At 38.4% G+C, this 26,422-nt stretch overlaps 1 protein-coding gene across 2 annotated transcripts in view; it reads right to left on the minus strand.

Annotated features, from left to right (window-relative positions):
* Positions 1–26,422, minus strand: part of ZC3H12B (zinc finger CCCH-type containing 12B) — a 566,523-nt gene that overhangs the window by 15,948 nt on the left and 524,153 nt on the right. For both annotated transcript variants that reach the window (XM_077887584.1, XM_077887583.1), the window contains one exon: positions 8,302–8,441. In XM_077887584.1, the coding sequence (XP_077743710.1) occupies positions 8,302–8,441 (140 nt within the window). The remainder of the gene's footprint in view (positions 1–8,301; positions 8,442–26,422) is intronic.

A 26,422-nucleotide genomic window follows, 5' to 3' on the forward strand; every position in this document is an offset into this window, starting at 1 on the left:
TTAAATAATAAATTTATTTTTTATTGGTGTTCAATTTGCCAACATACGGAATAACACTCAGTGCTCATCCCGTCAAGTGCCCCCCCTCAGTACCCGTCACACATTCACCCCCAACCCCCACCCTCCTCCCCTTCCACCACCCCTAGTTCGTTTCCCAGAGTTAGGAGTCTTTATGTTCTGTCTCCCTTTCTGATATTTCCTACCCATTTCTTCTCCCTTCCCTTCTATTCCCTTTCACTATTATTTATATTACCCAAATGAATGAGAACATATAATGTTTGTCCTCCGATTGACTCATGTCACTCAGCATAATACCCTCCAGTTCCATCCACGTTGAAGCAAATGGTGGGTATTTGTCATTTCTAATGGCTGAGTAATATTCCATTGTATACATAAACCACATCTTCTTTAGGGTATCATGTCATCTGCAAATAGTGAAAGTTGTACTTCTTCCTTGCCTACTTGGATGTCTTTTATTTCTTGTTGTCTGATAGCTGAAACTAGGACTTCTAGTCCTACGTTAAATAACTGTGGTGAGAGTGGACATCCATTTGTTGTTCCTGACCATCCATCCCAATGGAAGATGTTACTAGCTTTTGGTTTTTCGTAGATGGCCTTTATTATATTGAGGCATATTCCCTCTAAATTTGCTTTGTTGAGGATTGTTATCAAGAATGGATGTTGTACTTTTCAAATGCTTTTTCCACATCTATTGAAATGATCTTATGGTCCTTAGCCTTTCTTTTCTTAGTGTGGTATATCATATTGATTGATTTGCAAATATTGAACCGCTCTTGCAACCAGGAATAAATCCCACTTGATATTGGTGAATTATTCTTTTAATTTATTGTTGCATTTGGTTTGCTAATATTTTACTGAGAATTTTTCCATCCATGTTCATCAGAAATATGGACTTGTTCTCTTTTTTAGGGGAGTCATTATCTAGTTTTGATATCAGGGTAATGTTGGACTCATAGAATGAGTTTGGAAATTTTCCTTTCACTTCCATTTTTTAGAATAGTTTGAGAAGTATAAGTATTAAATCTTTTTTAAATGTTTGTTAGAATTCACCTGTGAAACCATTTGGCCCTGGACTTTTGTTTATGGGGAGTTTTCTGATTACTGATTCAATTTCTTTGTTGTTTACTGGTCTGTTCAAGTTTTTCATTTCTTCCTGTTTCAGTTTGGGTAGTTCATACATTTGTAGGAATTTGTCCATTTCTTCCAGGTTGTCCAATTTGTTGGCATATATTTTATATATCTCTTATAATTGTTTGCTTTTCTGTGGTGTTAGAGGTTATTTCTCTTCTCTTATTTGTGATTTTATTTGTGTCCTTTCTCTTTCCTTTTTGATAATTCAATCTATAAGTTTATCAATTTTATTATTTTTTTCAGTGAATCAGTTCCTGGTTCCATTGATCTAGTCTATTGTTATTTTAAAATTTTTTTCTATATAATTTATTTCTGCTCTTTATTATTTTCTACCTTCTTCTGGTTTTAGGCTTCCTTTTTGTTCTTTTTCTAGCTTCTTTTGGTGTAAGTTTAGGTTGTTTATTTGAAAATTTTCTTGCTTCTTGAGGTAGGCCTATTTTGCTATATACTCCACTCTTAGGACAATTTTTGCTGCATCCCAGAGGTTTTGAAATATTGTATTTTAGCTTTCATTTGTTTCCATGCATTTTTTTAATTGCTTGTTTGATTTCCTGGTTGCCCCTTTCATTGTTTAGTTGTTGTTTAACCTCCGTATATTATGGTCTTTCCAGATTTTCCCTTGTGGTTGATTTCTAGTTTCATAGAACTGTAGTGAGAAAACGTGCATGGTATGAGTCCAATCTTTTTTAATTTGTTGAGGCCTGTTTTTGACCTAATGTGATCTATTCTGTAGAATGTTCCATTAGCACTTGAAAAAAAATGTATAGTGTGCTGTTGTAGGATGGAATGTTCTGAATATATCTGTTAAGGCCATCTGGTCCAGTGTGTCATTCAAAGCCATTGTTTCCTTATTGGTTTTCTGTTTAGCTTATCTGTCCATTGATATAACTGGAGTATTAAAGTTCCCTACTATTATTGTACTATTATCAATTAGCTCCTTTTTGTTTGTTATTAATTGATTTATATATTTGGGTGCTCCCATGTTGGTGGCATAAATATTTACATTTGTTAGATCTTGTTGGATTGTTCCCTTTATAATTATATTTTGCCCTCTTTATCTCCTTTTACAGTCTTTGTTTTGAATTCTAATGTTTCTGATGTAAGTTTTGCTACTCAGGCTTTCTTTGACATCTATTTGGATGGTAAATATTTCTCTACCCCCTTGCTTTTGATATACAGATGTCTTTAGGTCTAAAATGAATATCATGTAGGCAGCATATATACAAGTCTTCTTTTTTTAATCCATTCTGATATTCTATGCCTTTGGAATGTTTAGTTCATTTACATTCAAAGTAGTTATTAATAGATATGTATTTATTGCCATTTTATTACTTGTTTTGTCATGGTTTTTGGAGATTTTCTCTGATCCTTTCTTGTCTTTGGTTTCTCCTTTGCACTCAAAGACTCTTTTTAAATATTTCTTACAGAGCTACGTTAGTGGTTACAAAATCCTTTAGTTTTTGTTTGTCTGGGAAACTCATCTCTCCTTCTATTCTAAATTATAGCTTTGCTGGATAGAGTATTCTTGGCTACAGATTTTTCCCATTCATCATTTTGAATATATCATGCTACTCCCTTCTGGCTTGCCAAGTTTTCTGTTGAGAAATGTGCAACTAGACTTATGAGTCTTAACTTGTAAGTTAAGGACTACTTTTTTCTTACTGTTTTTAATTTTTTTCTTTATCATTATATTTTTCAAATTTAATTACAATATGTCTTCTTGTTGGCCTGCTTTCATTGATTTTGATGGGAGATCACTGTGTCTCCTGGCTCTGGATATGTGTTTCTCTTAACAAATTAAGGAAGTTTCTAGCTATTATTATCTGAAATAAATTTTCTGCCCCCTTTTCTTTCTCCTCTCCTGGAACTCCTATAATATGAATGTTACTACATTTGTGGAACCAGCCCTAATTCTACACTTGTGTTACATAATAATAATAATAATAATTCTCTCTCTTTTGTTCAGCTTCATTGTTTTCCATTATTTTGTCTTCTAGGTCACTAATTTGTTCCTCTGCTTATTCCAGCTTGCTGTTCATTGCATCAAGTCTGCTTCCAATCTTATTTATTGCATCTTTCATCTCTGATTAATTCTATTTAACTCTTTTATCTCTATTGTAAGGGTGTCACTGATGTCTTCTATTCTCAAACCCAGTAAGAATCCTTATGATTGTTACTTTAAATTCTCCATCAGGCATGTTACTGATATCTCTTTTGCTTAGATTTCTGTCTGTGGCCTTGTCTTGTTCTTTTATTTGGGATAAAGTCCTCCCTCTTGGCTTATTTCTAAGTTTCTACCCTTTTGCTGTTTTTGTAAAGCCAGTTATGTTTCCTGCTTCTGAAAGTAATGGTCTTGTGAAAAAGAGGTCATGTAGTGCCCAAGGCTTGTCACTTCAGGGATTGTCTCTGGTGTGTGCTGCATATGCTCTTCTACTGTGATTTGGCTGCTGTGTCCTTCAGATCAGTCATCTGCAGAGGCTCTTCTTACCACCTGTTGGCAGTGTTTGGTCCATGGACTGAATGTTGTCAGTTTTAGCTTGGTGTGCTCTGGTGTGATTCTGAGGTAAGACCTGACACAAACTCCACTAGAACTGAGGCCCTACAGAACTCTGTGGTTGGGAGACGTGGCATGGGTACAAGTTTGTCCTGGTCTTCTGGGGGTGGGGTCTGCTGTGCTGGGACTGAACTTTGCTTGACTGAAAAGGGAAGTCCCACCAGACCTCAGGGGATTATATGCAAGTTAGCTATCCAGTGTATATGCAAGTTAGCTATCCAGTGTCCATGCTGAGCTGCTTCCTCCAAGTGGTTTGCCTGCTACAGGGCAAAGGAAAGAAATGGTGCCAGCCACTTCCTTTTTTCCTGGAGAGGCATCTATGTAAATGCTGCCTCTCAAGGAAGTGCTCCTAGCATAGCAAATAATCTTCACTCTTTGTGCCTCAGGTGTTATTCAGATGGTTGTTTCCATTCTGTCTATCCCCAGGTTATTTGCCTACTTTCTCTCCAGAAGTAGCACAGTACCTTCCTGGCTCTATCCAAGGTGAGTCTGCTGACCTTTAAATCTCCAGGCTTTAGAGACATGATGTGGGCAGGGGCTTGTACTGGATGTCTGGAGAAGTGCCTGTTGCTCCATTTTTTCTAGGTCGCCCAATTTATTGTCATATATTTTTTCATAATATTCTCTTACATTTGTTTGTATTTCTGTTGGTTGATATTTTTGCTTTTACATTTTTAAATTTTATTTGAGTCATTGCTCTTTGCTTTTTGATCAGTCTGGCTAGAGGTTTATGGATTTTTTAAAAAGATTTTATCTATTTATTCATGAGAGACACACGGAGAGAAGCAGAGACACAGGCAGAGAGAGAAGCAGGCTCCATGTAGGGAGCCCAATGTGGGACTCGATCCCAGGACTCCGGTATCACACCCTGGGTCTGAAGGCAGATGCTCAACTGCTGAGCCACCCAGGCATCCGAAGCCACCCAGGCATCCTTGGATTTTTTTTAATCTTTTCAAAAAACCAGCCCTTGGTTTCATTGGTCTCTTCTACTGTTATTTTTATTTTTATTTTTTTTAATAATAAATTTATTTTTTATTGGTGTTCAATTTGCCAACATACAGAATAACACCCAGTGCTCATCCCGTCAAGTGCCCCCCTCAGTGCCCGTCACCCATTCACCCCCACCCCCCGCCCTCCTCCTCTTCCACCACCCCTAGTTCTTTTTCCAGAGTTAGGAGTCTTTATGTTCTGTCTACTGTTATTTTTAGATTCTGTATCATTTATTTGTGCTCTAACCTTTATTATTTCCTTCCTTCTGCTGATTTGAGGTTTTATTTATTGTTCTTTTTTTCTAGCTCCTTTAGGTATAAGGTTAGTTTTTTTTATTTGAGATTTCTCTTGCTTCTTAAGGTAGCCTTGTATTGCTATAAACTTCCCTTTAGAACTGCTTTTGCTTCATCCCACAGGATTTGGACCATTGTATTTTCATTTGCTTCCATGTACTTGCGGACTTCATTTTTTATTTCTTGTTTAACCTATTCATTGTTTAGTAACATGTTATTTAACCTCCTTGTATTTGTGCTCTTTTCAGATTTTATTTTTTTTATTTTGGTTGATTTCTGGTTTTGTAGTTTGTGGTGAGAAAAGATGCATGGTATGATTTTGATCTTTTTGAATTGCTGAGACTTGTTATGTGGCCTGATATGTGATTTATTCTAGAAAATGTTCCATGTGCACCTGAAAAGAATGTGTGTTCTGCTGTTTTAGGATGGAATGTTCTAAATATATATGTTAAATCCACCTGGCCCAATGTGTTATCAAATCCATTGCTTCCTAGTTGATTTTCTTAACTGTCCATCTTCCTGTTTACATAAGTGGGGTGTTAAAGTCCCCTACTCTTACTGTATTACTGTTGATTAGTTCATGTTTATTATTAATTGCTTTATGTATTTAGTTTCTCCCATGTTGAGTATTTAAATATTTGCAATTTTTATATCTTCTTGTTTGATTGTCCCCTTTATTATTATATCTTGCTACTTTTGGTCTCATTACTGTCTTTGTTTTAAAATCTATTTTGTCTGATATAAGTATTGCTACTCCAGCTTTTTTTGACATCCATTTACATGATAAACTTTTTTCAATCCCCTTACATTCAATCTTCAGGTGACTTTGGGTCTAAAATGAATCTCAAGCAGGAAGGATATAGATGGGTATATATATATATATATATATATATATATATATATATATATACACATATATACTGGCATCCTATGTCTTTTAATTGGAATGGTTATTCCATTTACATTCAAAGTAATTATTGATAAATAAGTATTTATTGCTGTTTCATTACATGTTTTGTGATTGTTTCTAATGTTTTTCTGTGTTTCTTTCTTTGCTTGTTCTCTTTCCTTGTGTGTTTTATTTAATGATACATTTGGATTTCTTTCTCTTTATTATTTGCATATCTATTAGGGGTTTTTGACTTGTGGTTACCATTACAATTGTATATAATATCTTCTTTTTTAAAAAAAAGATTTCATTTATTTATTCATGAGAGACACAGAGAGAGAGTCAGAGACACAGGCAGAGGGAGAAGCAGGCTCCAAGCAGGGAGCCCGACATGGGACTCTATCCCAGTTCTCCAGGATCATGCCCTGTGCTGAAGGCGGTGCTAAACCTCTGAGCCACCCAGGCTGCCCACAATTGTATCTTCTGTATATAGCAGAATTCCTTTTTTTATAGCAGAATTCCATATTAAGTTGATGGTCATTTAATTTTGAAGCCATTCTTTATTCCTCTCTTCCCAACATGTTAGGTATATGTTGTCATAATTTATTTTGTGAGTTCCTTGACTGATTTTTTTTTACAGAAATATTTTTTTTACTACTTTTGTGCTTCCTACATTCATATTGTTACTTTTGGTATTTTCTTTGCACTCAGTGTCATTTTCAATATTTCTTGCAAGGCTAGTTTAATGGCCATGAACTCCTTTAGTTTTTATTTGTCTGGGAAGCTATTTCTCCTTCTATTTTTTATTATAGTTTCACAGAATGGACTATTCTTGGCTTAAGATGTTTCCCATTCAGAACTTTGAATATATCATGCCACTCTCTTCTGGCTTGAAAAGTTTCTGTTGAAAAATATACTAATAGCTTTATGGGGTTTCTCTTATATATAACTGTCTCTTTTGTCTTGCTGCTTTAAATTATTTTTTTTATCACTGCATTTTTAAATTTAAATTCAATTAACCAACATATAGTATATCATTAGTTTCATATGTACTTTTCAATAATTCATCAGTTGCATATGACACCCAGGGCTCATCACATCAAGTGCCTTCCTTCATGCTCCTCACCAGGTACTTCATCTCTCCATATACCTCCCCTTCAACAACTCTTTGTTTCTCAGAGTTAAGTGTCTCTCATGGTTTGTCTTCCTCTCTGATTTTTTCCCCATTCAGTTTCCCCTCATTCCCTTATGGCCCCTTGTACTATTTCTTATATTCCACATATGAGTGAAACCATATGATAGCTGTCTTTCTCTGATTGACTTATTTCACTCAGCATAAAACACTTCAGTTCCATCCACATCGATGTAAATGGTAGGTATTCATCCTTTCTGATGGCTGAGTAATATTCCATTGAATATATATATGAATATATGAATATAAGTATATAAAATGAATATATATGAAAGTTAGAAAAGTCAGCTATTATCTCTGCTCCTGAGAGTAGTGGCTTTATATATTTTTTAAAAGATTTTATTTATTTATTTGTGAGAGACACACAGAGAGAGGCAGAGACATAGGTAGAGGTAGAAGCAGGTTCCCTGTGGGGACCCCAATGTGGGACTTGATCCCAGGACCCTGGGATATGAACGAAATCTAGTTGCAATCATGGGATAAGGTGAGTTTAGGACCCTCCTACTCTGCCATCTTGCTTGTGCTTCAAATTAAAATATCTTTGTAGGACCTTAAGAGTATCATGGCCCTGAGCCCTGGGCCTCATGCCTCATTGATAAGTTGGCTCTGACTGCCATGGAACTTTTCTCTATATATATTTTGCTCTATAATTTGCAAATCTCATAATCTCTACCAATTGTCTTACAGAATGTGATCAATTTTCTATGATGGTTTCTAAGTCTTTTGGAAAACTCAGCCACACTCATAAACAGATTCATTCCATTTTAGTCCAAAGTTTGTGGTCAAATAGAAAAGCATTCCTTTTTTTTTCAACTATATGCTTTATTCCTTGCTGAATTGAAGTCTCAATTTAAGTGCCATATGCCACAACACAATAATGGTTTTATTTGGATCAGAAAAAATACATTTAAAAATATACTTAATGGGAGCACCTTAGTGGCTCAGTCTGTTAAGTGTCTGCCTTTGGCTCAGGTCATGATCCCAGGGTCTTGAGATTGAGCCCTACCTTGGGCTCCTTGCTCAGCAAGGAGCCTGCTTCTCTCTTTCCTTCCCACTTGCGCTATGTCTCTCTCTCAAATAAATAAGTAAATAAATAAATCTTTAAAAATATATTTAATACAAGACATTTTAAGTACACTTAATAAACTTAGAAAAATAATTATCTAAGTTGGGACCAATCTCTCCCAGCTTTGCCTCTGGATGAGAAGCAATGTCTTATTTGAAATAGTACCTGTAATTGGTGCATCAGGGCGAGATTGCTCCTTTCTCCAGGCAGGCACAAATACAGTAATATTTTTATGGCCTTTGTCTAGGAACCAATCCACAGCAAGTTGTATTCCTCTGCAGGAGAACTCTTCTTTATTCCCATGGCTTTAGGAAGATAGAGAATGAAAGGATAAAGTATCAACAATAGGTAGCAGAGAAATACTCCAAACAAGCTTTTTTCTTAGAACCAAGACACTAACAATAGACATTTTATTTCTTGATATTGCCAAAAATATGTTTTTAAAAACAGCAAATCAAGTTATTTTTATTTAATTGCTATAAATAGTGCTATTATTATTACATTTTTCTTCAAGGTCCCAGATAACTCCCAACTTGTAGCAACTCTGATGGATATTTCCTATGACTGCTTCAATTTTCACTCCTCTCTCTACATTTACTACCATTTTATTTTAGAATACTCAGATGTTCACAACAGATGAGAAAAGAAGAGGTATCTCCAGAGGTTTAGATAGAGTTTATATGGAGGACTAATTGGAGCTATGTCTTAAGCACATATTTTAAACTTAAAAGAATGACACTGACAACAAAAAAGAAACACATATAAATGCTGACTAAAAACAGTTATCACATTTAATTACATATAATTTACCAAGAAAAATCGCATTCTTGAAAGTTTTAAGATGTGGAAGATGTTCACAATGTAATGTTAAGGGAAAAAAAGGATACAGACTATATATAATGTAATCCCAATTTTGTAGAAGAAAGTCTATATATTATTTAGAGAAAATACTAGAGAATAGACACATCAAAATATTGATAAAAATAATTATCCCGTGTGAGAGGATTATAAGTAATTTATTTTCTTATTCCAAAATTTCTTCAAACAAGTATTGCTTTTATAATTAGAACATGATGTAAAAAGAGAAGACATTTTATCATAATTACGTGTAGACATAAATATTGTAAAAACTTAAAAAGCCAAACAGAAATTTGATTGGAAATTTGAAGAGGGAAAATTAGATGAATTGAGAAAAGATATATTTATTGACATAATCTTAAAAACTCACAGTGTACTAAATTTGTGCCTAGTTTGCCTGTGAAAATCCTGATCTTTGAGCAAGGAGTTGGGTGTTCTAACATAAACATAAACCACATTAAATTATAGTTTTTAAACAGCATACATTACACGTACCAATTCTAGTACAATAAAGTGGATATTGCCTGTTAAAACTGATCAGAAAAGAAGAAACATTTTGCTAGAAAGTTAATTAAGACAATATAATAGGGTCTCTCTCTTTAGATTTCCCACTGGTACTCAACTATAAGAGAAATTAGCTCCAATTATATTGTTCTTTTTGGGTGAATTTATACATAATCTCAAAAGTCCCACTAACACACATACTGCAAGAATTCCCAGTGCCTTAATCACTCTTGAAACACATTATTAAATGCTTCTTCAACATTTCTAAACACATGATAATCATGTTTAAGTCTCCAGTAAGTGCCAGAAGGCAATTATACTACATTACTAAAAGTCAAAACACGTAAGAAAAAAGAAAAGAAATATATTTAAATGCCAATACATTCCAAGGTAGCCTTAGAAACAGTTACCACACCGATTGCTTCTAAAAAGATGAATGGGTAAATTAGGCTAGCTTATGGACCTTAAAGGGTTAATATTGGATGAACCTAGCATGAAATATGGGAAAGGAATATGCTCAGATGCTATTTTTCCCACTGCTATAGTGCTGTTAAGTAAGAGAATAACATGAACTCAGGAAAATCATCAGAATTGCCAATAGAGGGGGAATTTGGAGGAAAGGGATGGGATTTCGTTTCACATAGCTTGGCAGTGCTATAAAGTGTGTCCTCCCAAACACAGTCTAAATAAATATAGGAGTAATATTTGCTGTTGGATATGCCAACTATATATTTTATGTTGCAAAATTCTTTTTAAAAATATTTTTACTAAATAAGTCAGATAGAGAAAGACAGGTACTACATAATTTTATTTATATGTGGAATCTAAAAAGCAGAACAAATAAATACACAAAGCAAAATAGATCCATAAATACCTTGAACAAACTGGTGGTTGCCAGAGGGTAGAGTGGGCAAAATGAGTGAAGGGAGGTGAGAAGTAAAGTTGGCAGTTATGAAATAAATAAGTCGTGGAGATGAAAGGCATAGCATAGGAAATATAGTCAATGGTATTGTGACAACATTGTACAGGGACTGATGGTAGCTACATTTGTAATGAGAATAGAGTTGTCCAGTCACTATGTTATACACCTGAGACTACTCTAACATTGTGTGTCAACAATAACTTAATAAAAATAAAATATTTTTCACTATGAAAAATTATATGGCAACATATTAAACAACCTAGAGGAAATGGGTAAATTCCTAGAAACTGTGTCTGGTCCAAGAAGACAACATAGGAAGACCATGAACTCATCCCCTCCATGGAACATCCAAATCACACCGATTTATAGAGCAATTCCTCTTGAAGAAGGAGTGAGGGCTGGCTGAACAGCCTCTGCACAACAAAAGATAGAATGGACAAAGAGAAGAAAAAGAGAGATGAAGACATGGTAACAAAGGGAACTCCCACCCTTGACATTGCAAACAGCAGTGAGGTAGCAGGAACAGATTCCTCTGTCCTTGGGCACATAAAAAAATCCCTGTGGTTTAAAAAAACAACTATCATATGAAAGATACAGCACTAGAGCTCTGCTAAATGGCAGAGGAACTGTGGGTTCCAGGTCAGAATAACTGAAGAACAACACCGTTTAGTTCCTTCACCACCTTAAAAGTGCAAACTGGGGTAGCATCCAGATGCATAGCCTTGGTCCACAAGACTATACCAGCCCTAGTAGCTGTGGGGCACAGAAAAAAACATGCAGTTTAAAAGGTCAAAGGAGCTGAGAGAATATTCTCTGAGTCAGAAGGACTGAAGAATGACAGGGTTTTTACTCCCCCCCCCCCCATCTTAAAAAGCAGAAAAGATCAGGGTCTGATTTCTAAGGCTGGATTGTTGCCTCAAGAAAATCTGGTAAGGAACCCTGGGCCCGGACAGGGCAAGATGGTGGGAGAGTAGGAGTCCTCAACACACCTGGTCTCACCAACTTACCTAGATAACTTTCAAAACACCCTTAACACATATGAATTCAACCTGAAATTTAAAGAGATAATAGCCAGAATGCTACAGAGAGAAAAGTTTTCGCTTCTAGCAAGAATTATTTAGGGTGAAATTTATGTAGACTGTGGTTGATATTCTTGACTCAGTCCACTCATACAGCCACTCTGAACTGAACAAATGAATAGAAGGAAGAATTCACCACACACACACACACACACGAATCAGAAACAGTACTCTGGAAGCAGGGCAAGACGGTGGAAGAGTAGGGTCCCCAAGTCACCTGTCCCCACCAATTTACCTAGTTAACTTTCAAATCACCCTGAAAACCTATGAATTAGGCCTGATATTTAAAGAGAGAACAGCTGGAATGCTACAGTGAGAAGAGTTTGCGCTTCTATCAAGGTAGGAAGACAGAAAAAAATAAATAAAAAAGCATCCAAGGGGGAGGGGCACCCATGAGGAGCCGTGCTAAGGCCCGGCACCCAGTGACCCCAGGACACAAAAGCCCAGTCCCGGGGAAGCAGAAACTCTACCAATCATCCCAGTGGGAAAGGTGCTCACAGGGAACACAGGCAGGATCCCAGGAGGGGCAGGGATGCCTTCAAGGCTCCAGGGTCACTAACAGAGGAGGTGCGCCCTGGGGGAGAGTGCGCCACACACCGTGGGCCGAGCTCCCTAAAGGGCTGGAGCACCCGCCCAGCGTGGCCCCGGGAGGAGTTCCAGCAGCGGCTCAGGTGGTGGCTCCACGCGGAGGGGGCTGCGCAGCCCCGGGAGCACGATTCCAGCGGTGCAGGCCCTGGAGCCAAGGGCGCTGGGGGACACAGCCCAAGATCCAGCACTCTCCCCGGGACAGGTGGAGGCTGGGATGACACAGGACAGCAAGGATGCTCCTGCTGCTGGAAGGCCCAGAGCTGTGCAGATTAGTGCCCCCTGCCCCTGGAGCATCCAGGCCCCTGTAGACTGAGAGATGCGGTGGTTACTGCTGGAGCTGATTCCAGAATTGGAGAGCTGGCCTCGACCACTGTTGTTGTTCCTCCTGGTGGCACCTTGTACCTGGGACTGAGCAGGGGCCTCACAGGATAAACAGTTCCCACTGAGCCATGCACCTGGCAAGGGGCTGGGCAGTTCCCCCCAGGTACACACACCTGAGAATCAGCACAGCAGGCCCCTCCCCCAAAAAACCAGCTGGAAGGACAGGGGAAAAGCAAGTTATTAACCAAACAGCCCTGGAAAGTTCCAGGGGAAGTCGAGAGATTTACAGTATATAGAATCAGAGGACATTCCCCCTTGTTTTTCTTTTCTGTTTGTTCCCCACCCCCCCTTATTTCTCTCTTTTTCTCCTTTTTCCAGTACAACTTGGTTTTGGCCACTCTGCACTGAACAAAATGACTAGAAGGAAAAACTCACCACAAAAAAAAAGAATCAGAAACAAACCTCTCTCCCACAGAGTTACAAAATTTGGATTACAGTTCAATGTCAGGAAGCCAATTCAGAAGCACAATTACAAAGCTACTGGTGGCTCCAGAAAAAAAGCATAAAGGAATCAAGAGACTTCATGACTGCAGAATTTAGATCTAATCAGGCAGAAATTAAAAATCAATTAAATGAGATGCAATCCAAACTAGAGGTCCTAACAATGAGGGTTAATGAGGTAGAAGAACAAGTGAGTGACATAGAAGACAGGTTGATGGCAAAGAGGGTAACTGAGGAAAAAAGAGACAAACAATTAAAAGATCATGAGGATAGGTTAAGGGAAATAAATGACAGCCTCAGAAAGAAAAATCTTGTTTAATTGGGGTTCCCAAGGGCACCAAAAGGGACAGAGGTCCAGAATATATATTTGGACAAATCATAGCTGAAAAATTTCCTAAAATGGGAAGGGAAACAGGCAATCAGATCCAGGAGATAGATCCCTCCCTAAAATCAATTAAAACCACTCAACACCTCGACATTTAATAGTGAAACTTGCAAATTCCAAAGGTAAAGAGAAGATCCTTAAAGCAGCAAGAAAAAAGAGATCCCTAACCTCTATGGGGGGAAGTATTAGGTTAAGAGCACACCTCTCCAGAGAGAACTGGCAGGCCAGAAAGGGTTGGCAGGATATATTCAGGGACCTAAATGAGAAAAACATGCAACCAAGAATACTTTATCCAGCAAGGTTCTCATTCAGAATAGAAGGAGAGATAAAGAGCTTCCAAGATAGGCAGGAACTGAAAGAATATGTGACCACCAAACCAGCTCTGCAGGAAATATTAAGGGGACAGTGAAAAAGAAAGAGGAAGTCCAAGGAAACAATCCACAAAAACAGGGACTGAATAGGAATCATGATGACACTAAATTCATATCTTTCAATAGTAACTCTGAATGTGAATAGGCTTAATGACCCCATCCAAAGGTGCAGGGTTTCAGACTGGATAAAAAAACAAGACCCATCTATTTGCTGTGTACAAGAGACTCCTTTTAGACATAAGGACACCTCCAGCCTGAGAATAAAAGGTTGGAGAACCATTTACCATTCAAATGGTCCTCAAAAGAAAACAGAGGTAGCCATCCTCATATCAGATAAATTAAAGTTTATCCCAAATACTGTAGTAAGAGATGAAGAGGGACACTATATCATACTTAAAGGATCTATCCAACAAGAGGACCTAACAATCATGAATATTTATGCCCCTAATGTGGGAGCTGCCAGGTATATCAATCAATTAATAACCAAAGTTAAGGCATACTTAGATAATAATACATTTATACTTGGTGACTTGAATATAATGCTTTCTACAATTGACCGATCTTCTAAGCACAACATCTCCAAAGAAACAAGAGCTTTAAATGATACACAGGACTGGATGGATTTCACAGATATCTGCAGAACTTTACATCCAAATGCAACTGCATACACATTCTTCTCAAGTGCACATGGAACTTTCTCCAGAATAGATCAAATACTGGGTCACAAATCAGGTCGTAACAGATACCAAAATATTGGGATCGTCCCCTGCATATTTTCAGACCATAATGCTTTGAAACTAGAACTAAATCACAAGAAGAAGTTTGGAAGGATTTTAAACACGTGGAGGTTAAGGACCATCCTGCTAAAAGATGAAAGGGTCAACCAGGAAATCAGAAAATAATTTAAAAGATTCATGGAAACTAATGAGAATGAAGATACAACCACTCAAAATCCTTGGGATACAGCAAAAACAGTCCTGAGGGGGAAATACATCGCAATACAAGCATCCAACCAAAAACTGGAAAGAACTCAAATACAGAAGCTAACCATGCACCCAAAGGAGCTGGAGAAAGAAACAGCAAATAGATCCTACACCCAGCAGAAGAGAATTAATAAAGATTCAAGCAGAACTCAATGAAATAGAGACCAGAAGAACTGTGGAACAGATCAACAAAACCAGGTGTTGGTTCTTTGAAAGAATTAATAAGATAGATAAACCATTAGCCAGCCTTATTAAAAAGAAGAGAGAAAAGACTCAAATTAATAAAATCATGAGTGAGAAAGGAGAGATCACCACCAATACGAAGGAAATACAAACAATTTTAAAAACTTATTATGAGGTCCAGTTTCTTTATTTTGCATGTTGCTGTCCAATTTTCCCAACACCATTTGTTGAAGGTACTGTCTTTTTCTCATTGAATATACTTTCCTGCTTTGTCAAAGATTAATTGATCATAAAAGCATGTGTTCACCTTTGGTTCTCTATTTGTTCCCCTGATCTAGGTGTCTATTTCTGTGTCAGTACCACACTGTTTTGATTATTATAGCTTTGTAGTATATCTTGAAATCTAGGATGCCATATCTCCAGTTTTGTTCTTTTTCAAGATTGTTTTGGCTGTTTGGAGACTTTAGTAGTTCCATACAAATTTTAGGATTATTTTTCTTACTTCTATGAAAAACGTTGTTGGTATTTTTTAAAGAATTTATTTATTTATTTGAGAGACAGACAGAAAGCATGAGAGAGTGAATTCAAGCAGGGGAAGATGGGCAGAGGGAGAGGAAGAGGCAGAATCCCTACTGAACAGGGAGCCTGACTTGGAGCTTGATCCCAGAACCCTGAGATATGACCTGGGCGAAAGGCAGACACTTAACTGATTGAGTCACCCAGGGACCTCTCTTGTTGGTATTTTGATAGGGATTTCATTGAATCTATAGATTGCTTTGGGTAGTATGGACATTTAATAATAATTCTTCCAATTTGTGAAAAAACAAACATTATGAGCAGCTATACACCAATAAATTATGCAATCTCGAAGAAATGGACGCATTTCTGGAAAACCACAAACTACCAAAACTAGAACAGGAAGAAATAGAAAACCTGAACAGGCCAATATCCAGGGAGGAAATTGAAGCAGTCATCAAAAATATCCCAAGACACAAAAGTCCAGGACCAGATGGCTTCCCAGGGGAATTCTATCAGATGTTTAAAGAAGAAGCCATACCTATTCTACTAAAACTGTTCAGAAAGATAGAAAGAGATGGAGTACTTCCAAACTCATTCTATGAAGCCAGCCTCACCTTGATTCCAAAACCAGACAAAGACCCCACCAAAAAGGAGACTTATAGACCAATACCCCTGATGCACACAGATGCAAAAATTCTCAACAAGATACTAGCCAATAGGATTCAACAATACATTAAGATTATTCACCATAACCAAGTGGGATTTATCCCCAGGATGCAACCCTGGATCAACACTCATAAAGCAATCAACGTGATTGATTACATCAGCAAGAGAAAAAACAAGAACCATAGGATCCTCTTAATAGATGCAGATAAAGCATTTGACAAAATACAGCATCCATTCCTGATCAACACTCTTCATAGTATAGGGATAGAGGGAACATTCTTCAGCATCTTAAAAGTCATCTATGAAAAGTCCACAGCAAATATTATTCTCAATGGGGAAACACTGGGAGCCTTTCCGTTAAGATCAGGAACAAGACAGGGATGTCCACTTTTACCACTGCTATTCAACACAGTACTAGAAGTCCTACCCTCAGCAATCAGACAAGAAAAAGACATTAAAGGCATTCGAATTGGCAAAGAAGAAGTCAAACTCTCCCTCTTTGCAGATGACATGATACTATACATAGAAAACCCAAAAGACTCCTCCCCAGTATTGCTAGAACTTATACAGCAATTCGTCAGTGTGGCAGGATACAAAATCAATGCCCAGAAATCAGTGGCATTTCTATCCACTAACAATGAGACTGAAGAATGAGAACGTAAGGAGTCAATCCCATTTATAATTGCATCCAAAAGCATAAGATACCTAGGGAAAAAACCTAACCAAAGAGGTAAAGGATCTATACCCTAAAAACTAAAGAACACTTCTGAAATTGAGGACGACACAAAGAGATGGAAAATATTCCATGCTCATGGATTGGAAGAATTAATATTGTGAAAATGTCAATGCTACCTAGGGCAATTTACACATTAAATACAATCCCTATCCAAATACCATGGACTTTCTTCAGAGAGTTAGAACAAATTATTTTAAGATTTGTGTGGAATCAGAAAAGACCCCGAATAGCCAAGGGAATATTAAAAAAGAAAAGCATAGCTGGGGGCATCACAATGCCAGATTTCAGGTTGTACTACAACGCTGTGGTCATCAAGACAGTGTGGTACTGGCACAAAAACAGACACATAGATCAATGGAACAGAATAGAGGACCCAGAAGTGTACCCTCAACTTTATGGTCAACTAATATTTGACAAAGCAGGAAAGACTATCCACTGGAAAAAAGACAGTCTCTTCAATAATGGTGCTGGGAGAATTGGACATCCACATGCAGAAGAATGAAAGTAGACCATTCCCTTTCACCATACACAAAGATAAACTCAAAATGGATGAAAGATCTAAATGTGAGACAAGATTCCATCAAAATCCTAGAGGAGAACACAGGCAACACCCTTTTTGAACTTGGCCACAGTAACTTCTTGCAAGATACATCCATGAAGGCAAGAGAAACAAAAGCAAAAATGAATTATTGGGACTCCATTAAGATAAGAAGCTTTTTACAGCAAAAGAAGCAGTCAACAAAACTAAAGACAACTTACAGAATGGGAGAAGATATTTGCAAGTGACCTTCAGATAAAGGGCTAGTATCCAAGGGCTATAAACAACTTATTAAATTCAACAGCAAAGAAACAAACAATCCAATCATGAAATGGACAAAAGACGGACAGAAATCTCACAGAGGAAGATATAGACATGGCCAACAAGCACATGAGAAAATGCTCTGCATCACTTGCCATCAGGGAAATACAAATCAAAACCACAATGAGATACCACTTCACACCAGTGAGAATGGGGAAAATTAACAAGGCAGGAAACAACAAATTTTGGAGAGGATGTGAAGAAAGGGGAACCCTCTTGCACTGTTGGTGGGAATGTGAACTGGTACAGCCATTCTGGAATACTGTGTGGAGGTTCCTCAAAGAGTGAAAAATAGAACTACCTTATGACCTGGCAATTGCAGTCCTGAGAATTTAACCCAAACATACAGATGCAGTGAAAATCGAGACACCTGTTCCCCAATGTTTATAGCAGCAATGTCCGTAATAGCCAAACTGTGGAAGGAACCTCTGTGTCCATCGAAAGATGAATGGAGATAGAAGATTTCGTATGTATATATACCTTGGAATATTATTCAGTCATTAGAAAGGCTGAGTACGTTATATATATATATATTCCATATATATATTCCATATATATATATATTCCATATATATATATTCCATATATATATATGGAATCCTGGGCTCATAGCCAAAACCGCCCCTAGCCTTCCCAATCAGGTTGCAATGGGAGTAAAGTGCCTTAGAACACTCCAGGCTCACATCTCTTTGGCTTAATGAGGTTGATAGGTTACTCTTGGTACAAAGTGCTCTGGAACCTCCTGAGTGATGTCCATTTCAGATTAAGCCTCCTTGTCACCATGCCCTCTGTGTGGAAAGCCCCAGGAATACCCCAGCCCATACTTGCATTAATTTCATCCACTCCACCAGGATACCTGCTTCTCAGAGCACCCTGGAATACTCCTGTCCACATGACTTTTGATCCAGTTGCCTGGGTAGGGCGCCCACTGCACTAAGCACCTTGGGACACCCCAGCTTACACTCAATTTAGCTTTGCTGGTCCTGCCAGTTCACCTTCAGTGTGGGGAGCCCTAGAAAAATCTAATTTGCAATCACTTCAGCTTCAACTGTCCTGCCAGGGCACATTTTGTATGGGACACTCCAGGGACTACAGTGGCCTGAACACACTTTAGGGTTGGCTGTTCTGCCAGGGTCTCCTCTATATGGAGTACCCAAGGAGCTTCTGGCCTGTACCTTGTCTCAGCTCCAGCCACCCCTTCATCATACCCTCTATGCAGAGGGTTCCAGGACACTCCAGATTTTATCCACTTCAGCTTCAACTATCCTGCCAATATGCCTTTTGTGCAAAGAGCTCCAGGTCCTCCCAGCTCGTACCCACTTTACTTTCAGCTATCCTGTCAGGACATCCTCTGTGCAGAGAGCTAGCTACTCCACCAGTTCACCCTGTGCTCAGACTACTCTGGGAAACCCCAGCTTGCAATTTAAGCTTCAGCTGTCCTCAAGTTCGCATTCATCACAGAAAGCCCAAGTATCTCCCGACCTACACCTACTTCCATTTTAGCTGTACTGCCTGGGTACTTGCTGCACAGAGAGTCATGGATCCTTCCAGCTCACAACTCAGGTCAGCTCCATGAGCCCCCCAGGATACCATCTATGGGGAGAGCTCTCGTTCACACCCCGTTTTACATTTATATTATCCTTAACTGTCCTGCCAGGATGCCTAATGTATGAAGAGCCCAGGGACTGCCCTGATGCACCCACTGCACCCACTTAATCTTTAGCTGTCCTTCCAAGGTACCCATAATGTGGAGAGCCCAAGAACGTCCAGCCCATATCAGCCACAGCTTCAGATAACCAGCCAAAGACACTAAGCACACATCTACTACACAGGAGGCAACCAAACACAAGAAGATTCTTTCATGTTCTGCCTAACCCATAAAAACCAACACAGAAAGCCAAGCAAAATGGGGGGAAAGATTAATATGCTTCTGAAGAAAAAATAAGATAAAACCTCAGCAAAAGAACTAAATGAAATGGAGATAAGCAATATACTTGTTAAGGAATTTAAAGTAATGATTGCAAAGATTCTCTGCAGCCTAGAAAGAAGAGTGGAAGCGCTCAGTGAGACTTTCAATAAAGACATGGAAAATATAAAAAGGAACCAATCAGAGTTGAAGAATACAATGATTAAAATAAAAAAAAAGAAACAGAGAAAATCAACAGCAAGTTAGTGGATGCAGAACAAATCAGAGACCTGGAAGATAGGGAAATGGAAAACACCCAAGCTGAACAGTGCTAAGAGGAAAAAAAATCACCAAGAATACTGGATCTGGCAAGGTTATCATTCAGATTTCAAGGAGAGATGAAGAATTCCTAGACAAGCACAAGTTTATTATCACTAAACCACCCTCACAATAAATATTAAAGGAACTTTTTAAGTGGAAAATAAATGACCATAATTAGACTCAAGAAAATTATGAATAAAAAGATGTATATACATAAAGCATATGCATAAAAAATGGAGGAGGGAGTCAAACATAAGAAAAAAGTGTGTTTTTTTTGGAATGTGCTTGAACTGAAATGACCATCAACTTAATATAGACTACTATATACTTGAGATGTTATATATGAACTTCATGGTAACTACAAATCCAAAACTTATAATAGATACACAAAAAGTAAAGAGAAAGACAGCCAAACATAATACTACAGAAATTTACCACACAGAAAGAGAGTAGGAGAAAAAGAAAGGAACAGCAGAGTTGCTGCACCAGTTCACATTCCCACCAACAGTGCAGGAGGGTTCCCCTTTTTCCACATCCTCTCCATCATTTGTGGTTTCCTGCTTTGTTAATTTTCCGCATTCTCACTGGTGTGAGGTGTGTGGAGGTTCCTTAAAGAGTTAAAAATAGATCTGCCCTACGACCCAGCAATTGCACTGCTGGGGGTTTACCCCAAAGATACAGATGCAATGAAATGCCGGGACACCTGCACCCTGATGTTTATAGTAGCAAAGTCTACAATAGCCAAACTGTGGAAGGAGCCTCGGTGTCCATCGAAAGATGAGTGGATAAAGAAGATGTGGTATATGTATACAATGGAATATTACTCAGCCATTAAAGACAACAAATACCTACCATTTGCTTCGACATGGATGGAACTGGAGGGGATTATGTTGAGTGAAATAAGTCAATCGGAGAAGGACATATGTTCATATGTTATATGTTCTCATTCATTTGGGGAATATAAAAAACAGTGACAGGGAATAAAGGGGAAAGGAGAAAAAATGAGTGGGAAATATCAGAAAGGGAGACAGAACATGAAAGACTCCTAACTCTGGGAAACGAACTAAGGGTGGTGGAAGGGGAGGTGGGCGGGGGGTGGGGGTGACTGGGTGACGGGCACTGAGGTGGGTAACTTGACGGGATGAGCAGTAGTGTTATTCTATATGTTGGCAAATTGAACACCAATAAAAAATAAATTTATATTAAAAAAAACAAAAGGAAAGGAACAGCAAAGAATTACAAAAACAACCAGAAAACAAATAAAATGGCAATAAGTATATACATATCTATAATTATGTTAAATGTAAATAGTATAAATACTCCAATCAAAAGACATAGGCTGGCAAGAGGTATCACCTGCTAGTCCCCAGAGACCTGGCCTTTACTGCTTGTAACTGGCCTTACCTGCTTGTACTTACTAACCTTTGTCTTTCATTTTCCTCTAAGTTCTTCTTTCTGGCTTTTCTCTTGACTCAGGCAAATCAAACTGGAAACCACCCCCCAGGTGATGGCAACAGGCCTCCCACAAGCTCAGACCACCCTTTGAGCTAAACCTGACTCTTTCCTGTGCAGATGGACCATGAGTGACCTCTGGAATGACTTACAATTACCTTCACCTTATTACAATACTAAAATCTCCACCCAAGGAGGAACCTGAGACTCATTTACATAAAATACAATATGTGTATGTTTTCTTAAGGCACATCCATGCCTCATGCCCATAGCTACATAGGATGACAAGGCTTTCCTATCTAAATATACATGCTAACTCTAAGGACACCTGATTGACTAAGTGAGCCAAGTGTTAGACTCTTGATTTCTGCTCAGGTCATGATTTCAGGGTCTTGGTTGTAGAGTCTGCTTAAGATTGTCTCTCTTCCTCTTCCTCTGCCCCCTCTCCACCACTCGTGTGCTCTCTACCTAAATGTGTGTATATATTTATATATACACAAACATATGCTAACCAGAAATAAAGGGAACTCATTCACTCTCTCTCAGGGAGTCACAGCTTGAAAGGTGTTCCCCATGATCTTATTTGCTTTCTTTCTGGACAACCCAACCTGGTGCAGTTTCTGACTCATAAAAGAGCAATTTCATGTTGGTTCAGCTACAGAGGGGTAGAGAAGATGAGAGTGTAAGAGGAGGACCCCAGGCTCATCTCATCCTATGAACACAACTAAGTAACTATCAAATCATCCTATGGGGCACCTGGGTGACTCAGTCATTTAAGCATCTGTCTTCATCTCAGATCATGATTCTATGATCTTGGGATGGAGCCCAATGTCCTGCTCCTTGTTCAGTGAGGAGTCTACTTTTCCCTCTCCCTTGGCTTCTCCCCTTCTGTTTCCCCCTCACCCTTCTCATGCTCTTTCACTCACTCTCTCAAATAAATAAATAAAATCTGTAAAAAAAAAAGTCACCCTATATACCCCCAGAAATCAACCTGAGCACTGACAGAGCAAACTCTACAACTAAAAGCAGAAAAGCAGAGAAGAGGCCACATTGAAGGTAGGAAGTACGTAGAGGGTAAAGTGGAGAAACAGATCATGGGTGCTGCAGAAGGGAGGGAGCAGTAACTGCAGAGAAGGGCAAAAGAGAGCAAAGCACACAGAGAAATACACAAGGAGAACATTTCCCCAAAGCCATCTGCTGGGAAACCAAGAGGGGCTGATTTTCATGAATTCTTGCAACCAGTGGAACTTAAAACCTGGAGTTTTAAAAGGCCAGTGGGTTTGGCTAAGATAGAGCTCTGAGGGCACTGTGGTGCTCCTAGAAAGAAGGCAAGCAAGCAACCCAGGGATAGATGGCATGGAAACAACAATCTGAAGAATGCTTGGGGCACACAGGGAGGAGATTATTTACTCATCTTGGAACACAGTCCCTGAGAGGAAGCAGTCAAGGAGAGGCCTCTTTCAGGAAAAAGGAGTTGGCCAGCACCATTTCCCTCTCCTACCCCTCTCCTACCCCTGAGATTATGACCTAAGCCGACACTGAAAGTTGGATGCTTAAACAGTTACACCACCCAGGACCCCCTCTTTGGGACATTTCTGACTATACTGAAATTCTTCCTTATACTGAGCTAAATTCTGATTTTCTGTAGCTTTTAATAAAAGTTGATCACTCTTTGAAAAAAAAAAGCCATGTAGGGGAAGCAGCACAGGGCCAACATTGGCTACCTAACTTTAGACAAAGCCTCACCCCCTGTGGTCTGTAGGGACTACTGTTCTCAGTCAAAATTCCTTCAGTCTCAGCTTGGCAGGCCCCTCCTTCAGAAGACTAGCACAAACTCCTGCCCACACCACATCTCTAAAGACTGTTTAAAAGGTCAGTAGGATTGGCTAGGAGAGAACCTGGAGGGCACTGCACTCCTCCTGGTGAAAAGACAAACAAAAAACCTGGACGCAAGTGATCTGAAAAACCTGGGACACACAGTAGAGAGATTATTCATTCTTCTCAGAGTGCTTCCCTGAGAGGCAGCGTTCACAAAGATGCCTCTCCACAGACAAAAGAGCTGGCCTGTGCCATTTCTCACATCTCAACCCTCACCATAAATACAGAGCCACCTGTGGGAAGCAGTCAAACACCAACACAAACTGCTTAACTTGCTGACTTCAATCAAGTTCCATGCCCTGTGCTCTGGGGAAACTACCCTTCTCAGTCAAGCTTGCCTCAGTCTCAGCACATCAGACCCCTTTCTCAGAAGACCACCAGAAACCCCTGACCACACCATATCTCTTGACTATAGAGTTCTGCAGGGCTTGAAGTCTAGGGAAAGTAGTATCAGTTATCATTAAACAAGCAGACTAGAACATACCTAGTTAAAACTCACCACTTTCTGATCAAAGACAAAATACTACTCACTGCAGGCAAGGAAAGTCTCTGAAGACTACTGGCTTGAGGATAGAACAGCCAAAACACAAGAGCAGAGCAAATGCAGCACACACCAGAGACACTCCCTGAAGTGCCAGGTCCTGGGCACTATATAACCTCTTCTTCATAAAGCCATTACTCTCAGGAGCAGAAAGCATAATTGGTTTTTCTACCACACAGAAGAAGGGAGAGACTTAAACAAAATGCCAAGAGGGAAGAATTCATCCCAAATTAAAAAACAAGATAAGGCCACAACCAGAAATCTAAGTGCAATGGATTATAATGAAAATGGATGATGCCTGGTACCACATTAATAAAAGAAAGGATAAGAACCATAATATCATTTAAATAGATACAGAAAAAGAATTTTACAAAATACAACATCCATTCATGATAAAAGCCTTCAACAAAGTAGATTTAGAGGACACATGCTTAAACATAATAAAACCCATCTATAAAAAACCCATAGCTAATATCATCCTTAATGGGAAAAAACCTGTGAGCTATTCCTCTATGGTCAGGAACAAGACAGGGATGTCAACTCTCACCATTGTTATTTAATATACTACTGAAAGTCCGAGCCACGGCAATCAGACAATAAAAAGAAATAAAGACATCCAAATCAGCAAGGAAGAAGTAAAACTTTGTTTGCAGATGATGTGATACTCTACATGGAGAACTTGAATCTACCTAAAACTTACTAGAAATGATACACAAATTCGGTAAATATATAGGATACAAGTCAACATGCAAATTTTTTTGTATTTATTTTTTTTAAAAATCTGTTGCATTTCTATACATCAGTAATAAAGCAGGAGAAAGAGAAATAAAGAAAACAATGCCATTTTCAATTACACCACCAACAAGAACATATCTAGGAATGAACCTAACCAAAAAGGGGAAAGACCTGTATTCTGAACACTATAGAACATTGATGAAAGAAATTGAAGAAAATACAAAGAAATGGAAAGACATTCCATGCTCATCAATCAAAAGAACAAACATTGTTAAAATGTCTATACTACCCAAAGCAATCTACACATTTAATAAAATCTCTATCAAAATACCAACAGCATTTTTCACAGAGCTAGAACAAACATAAAATGTGTATGAAACCACAAAAGGCCCTGAATAAACAAAGCAAACTTGAAAAAACATAAAGCAAAGCTGGAGACATCACAATTCCAGATTTCAAGTTGTATTACAAAGCAGTAGTGATCAAAATGGTACTGGTACTGGCACAAAAATTGATACAGATCGATAGAACAGAATAGAAAACCCAGAAAGGAACTCACAAATATATGGTCAATTAATCTTCAACAAAGCAGGAAAGAATATTCAATAGGAAAAAGATAGTCTCTTCAACAAATGGTGTTGGGAATACCAGACATCAAAATGGACAATAATAAAACTGGACACTTTCTTACACCTTCTTAAATTCAAAATGGATGAAAGACTTAAATATGAGACAGGAAACCATTAAAAACATACAGAATACAGGCAATAATCTCTTTGACATAGGTCCTAGCAACTTCTTATTAGATATGTCTCCTGAAGCAAGGAGCCAAAATAAACTATTAAACAAGCCAAAATAAACTATTGGGATTGCATCAAAATAAAAGCTTCTGCCTAGCAAAGGAAACAATCAACAAAAGTAAAAGGCAAGCTATGGAAAGGGAGAAGTTATTTGTAACTCACATATCTGATGAAGGGTTAGTATCCAGAATTTATAAAGAACTTATAAAACTCAACTCTCAAAAAAGGATTATCCAATTAAAAATGCGCAGGAGGCATGAAAGGACATTTTTCCAAAGAAGACCTACAGATTGTCACTGGGCACTTGAAAAAATGCTCAACATAATTGATCATCAGGGAAATACAAATAAAAACTACAATGAGATACCACCTCACACTTGTCAGAATGGCTAAAGTTAACAATAGAAGAAAAAACAGGTGTTGGCAATGATGTAAAGAAAGAGAAACTTTCTTGCATTTTTGGTGGGAATGCAAAGTGGTGCAGCCACTCTGGAAAACAGTATGGCATTTCCTCAAAAAAGTCAAAAATAGAATTGCCCTACAACACTACTAGATCTTTACCCCAAGAATACTAAAATACTAATTCTTTCTTTTTTAAAGATTTTTATTTATTCATGAAAGCCATACAGAGAGAGGCAGAGACTGAGGCAGAGGGAGAAGCAGGCTCCCCACAGGAAGCCCAATGCAGAATCAGGGATCACGCCCTGAGTCAAAGGCAGACACTCAACTGCTCAACCGCTGAGCCACCCAGGCATCCTGCCACAGCCAATTCTTGGCAAAGTTCCCTCTTCTATCTATACATTATTTAGGAGGCATCATGACATTATAAATAATATTTTTCTATTAAAAATATTTATAAATAATTACTATTTTTCTGAAACTCACTGGCATCTTTGCAGAGAGATATGATGGTAGATCTGGGATGAACTGGCTGAAAAACATGAGAAGATAGAATTTACGCTATATCTGTTTTAAAAAGGAAAGCAACCAGGAGGAATTAGTGGGCCATAATCAAATGAGACTGTATTCTTGTAACCATTAAATAAAATAGCTATGGGTTTGAGGGACAAATTATTAAAAATGTATTAGTTTCAGTTTAGTGACAGGGACTATAAGGGAAAGGAGGGGAATTGAGTGGGAAAAATTAGAGAAGGAGACAAACCATGAGAGACTCCTAA

This window comes from Canis aureus, chromosome X (assembly GCF_053574225.1).
Source record: "Canis aureus isolate CA01 chromosome X, VMU_Caureus_v.1.0, whole genome shotgun sequence".
NCBI classification, from domain to species: domain Eukaryota; kingdom Metazoa; phylum Chordata; class Mammalia; order Carnivora; family Canidae; genus Canis; species Canis aureus.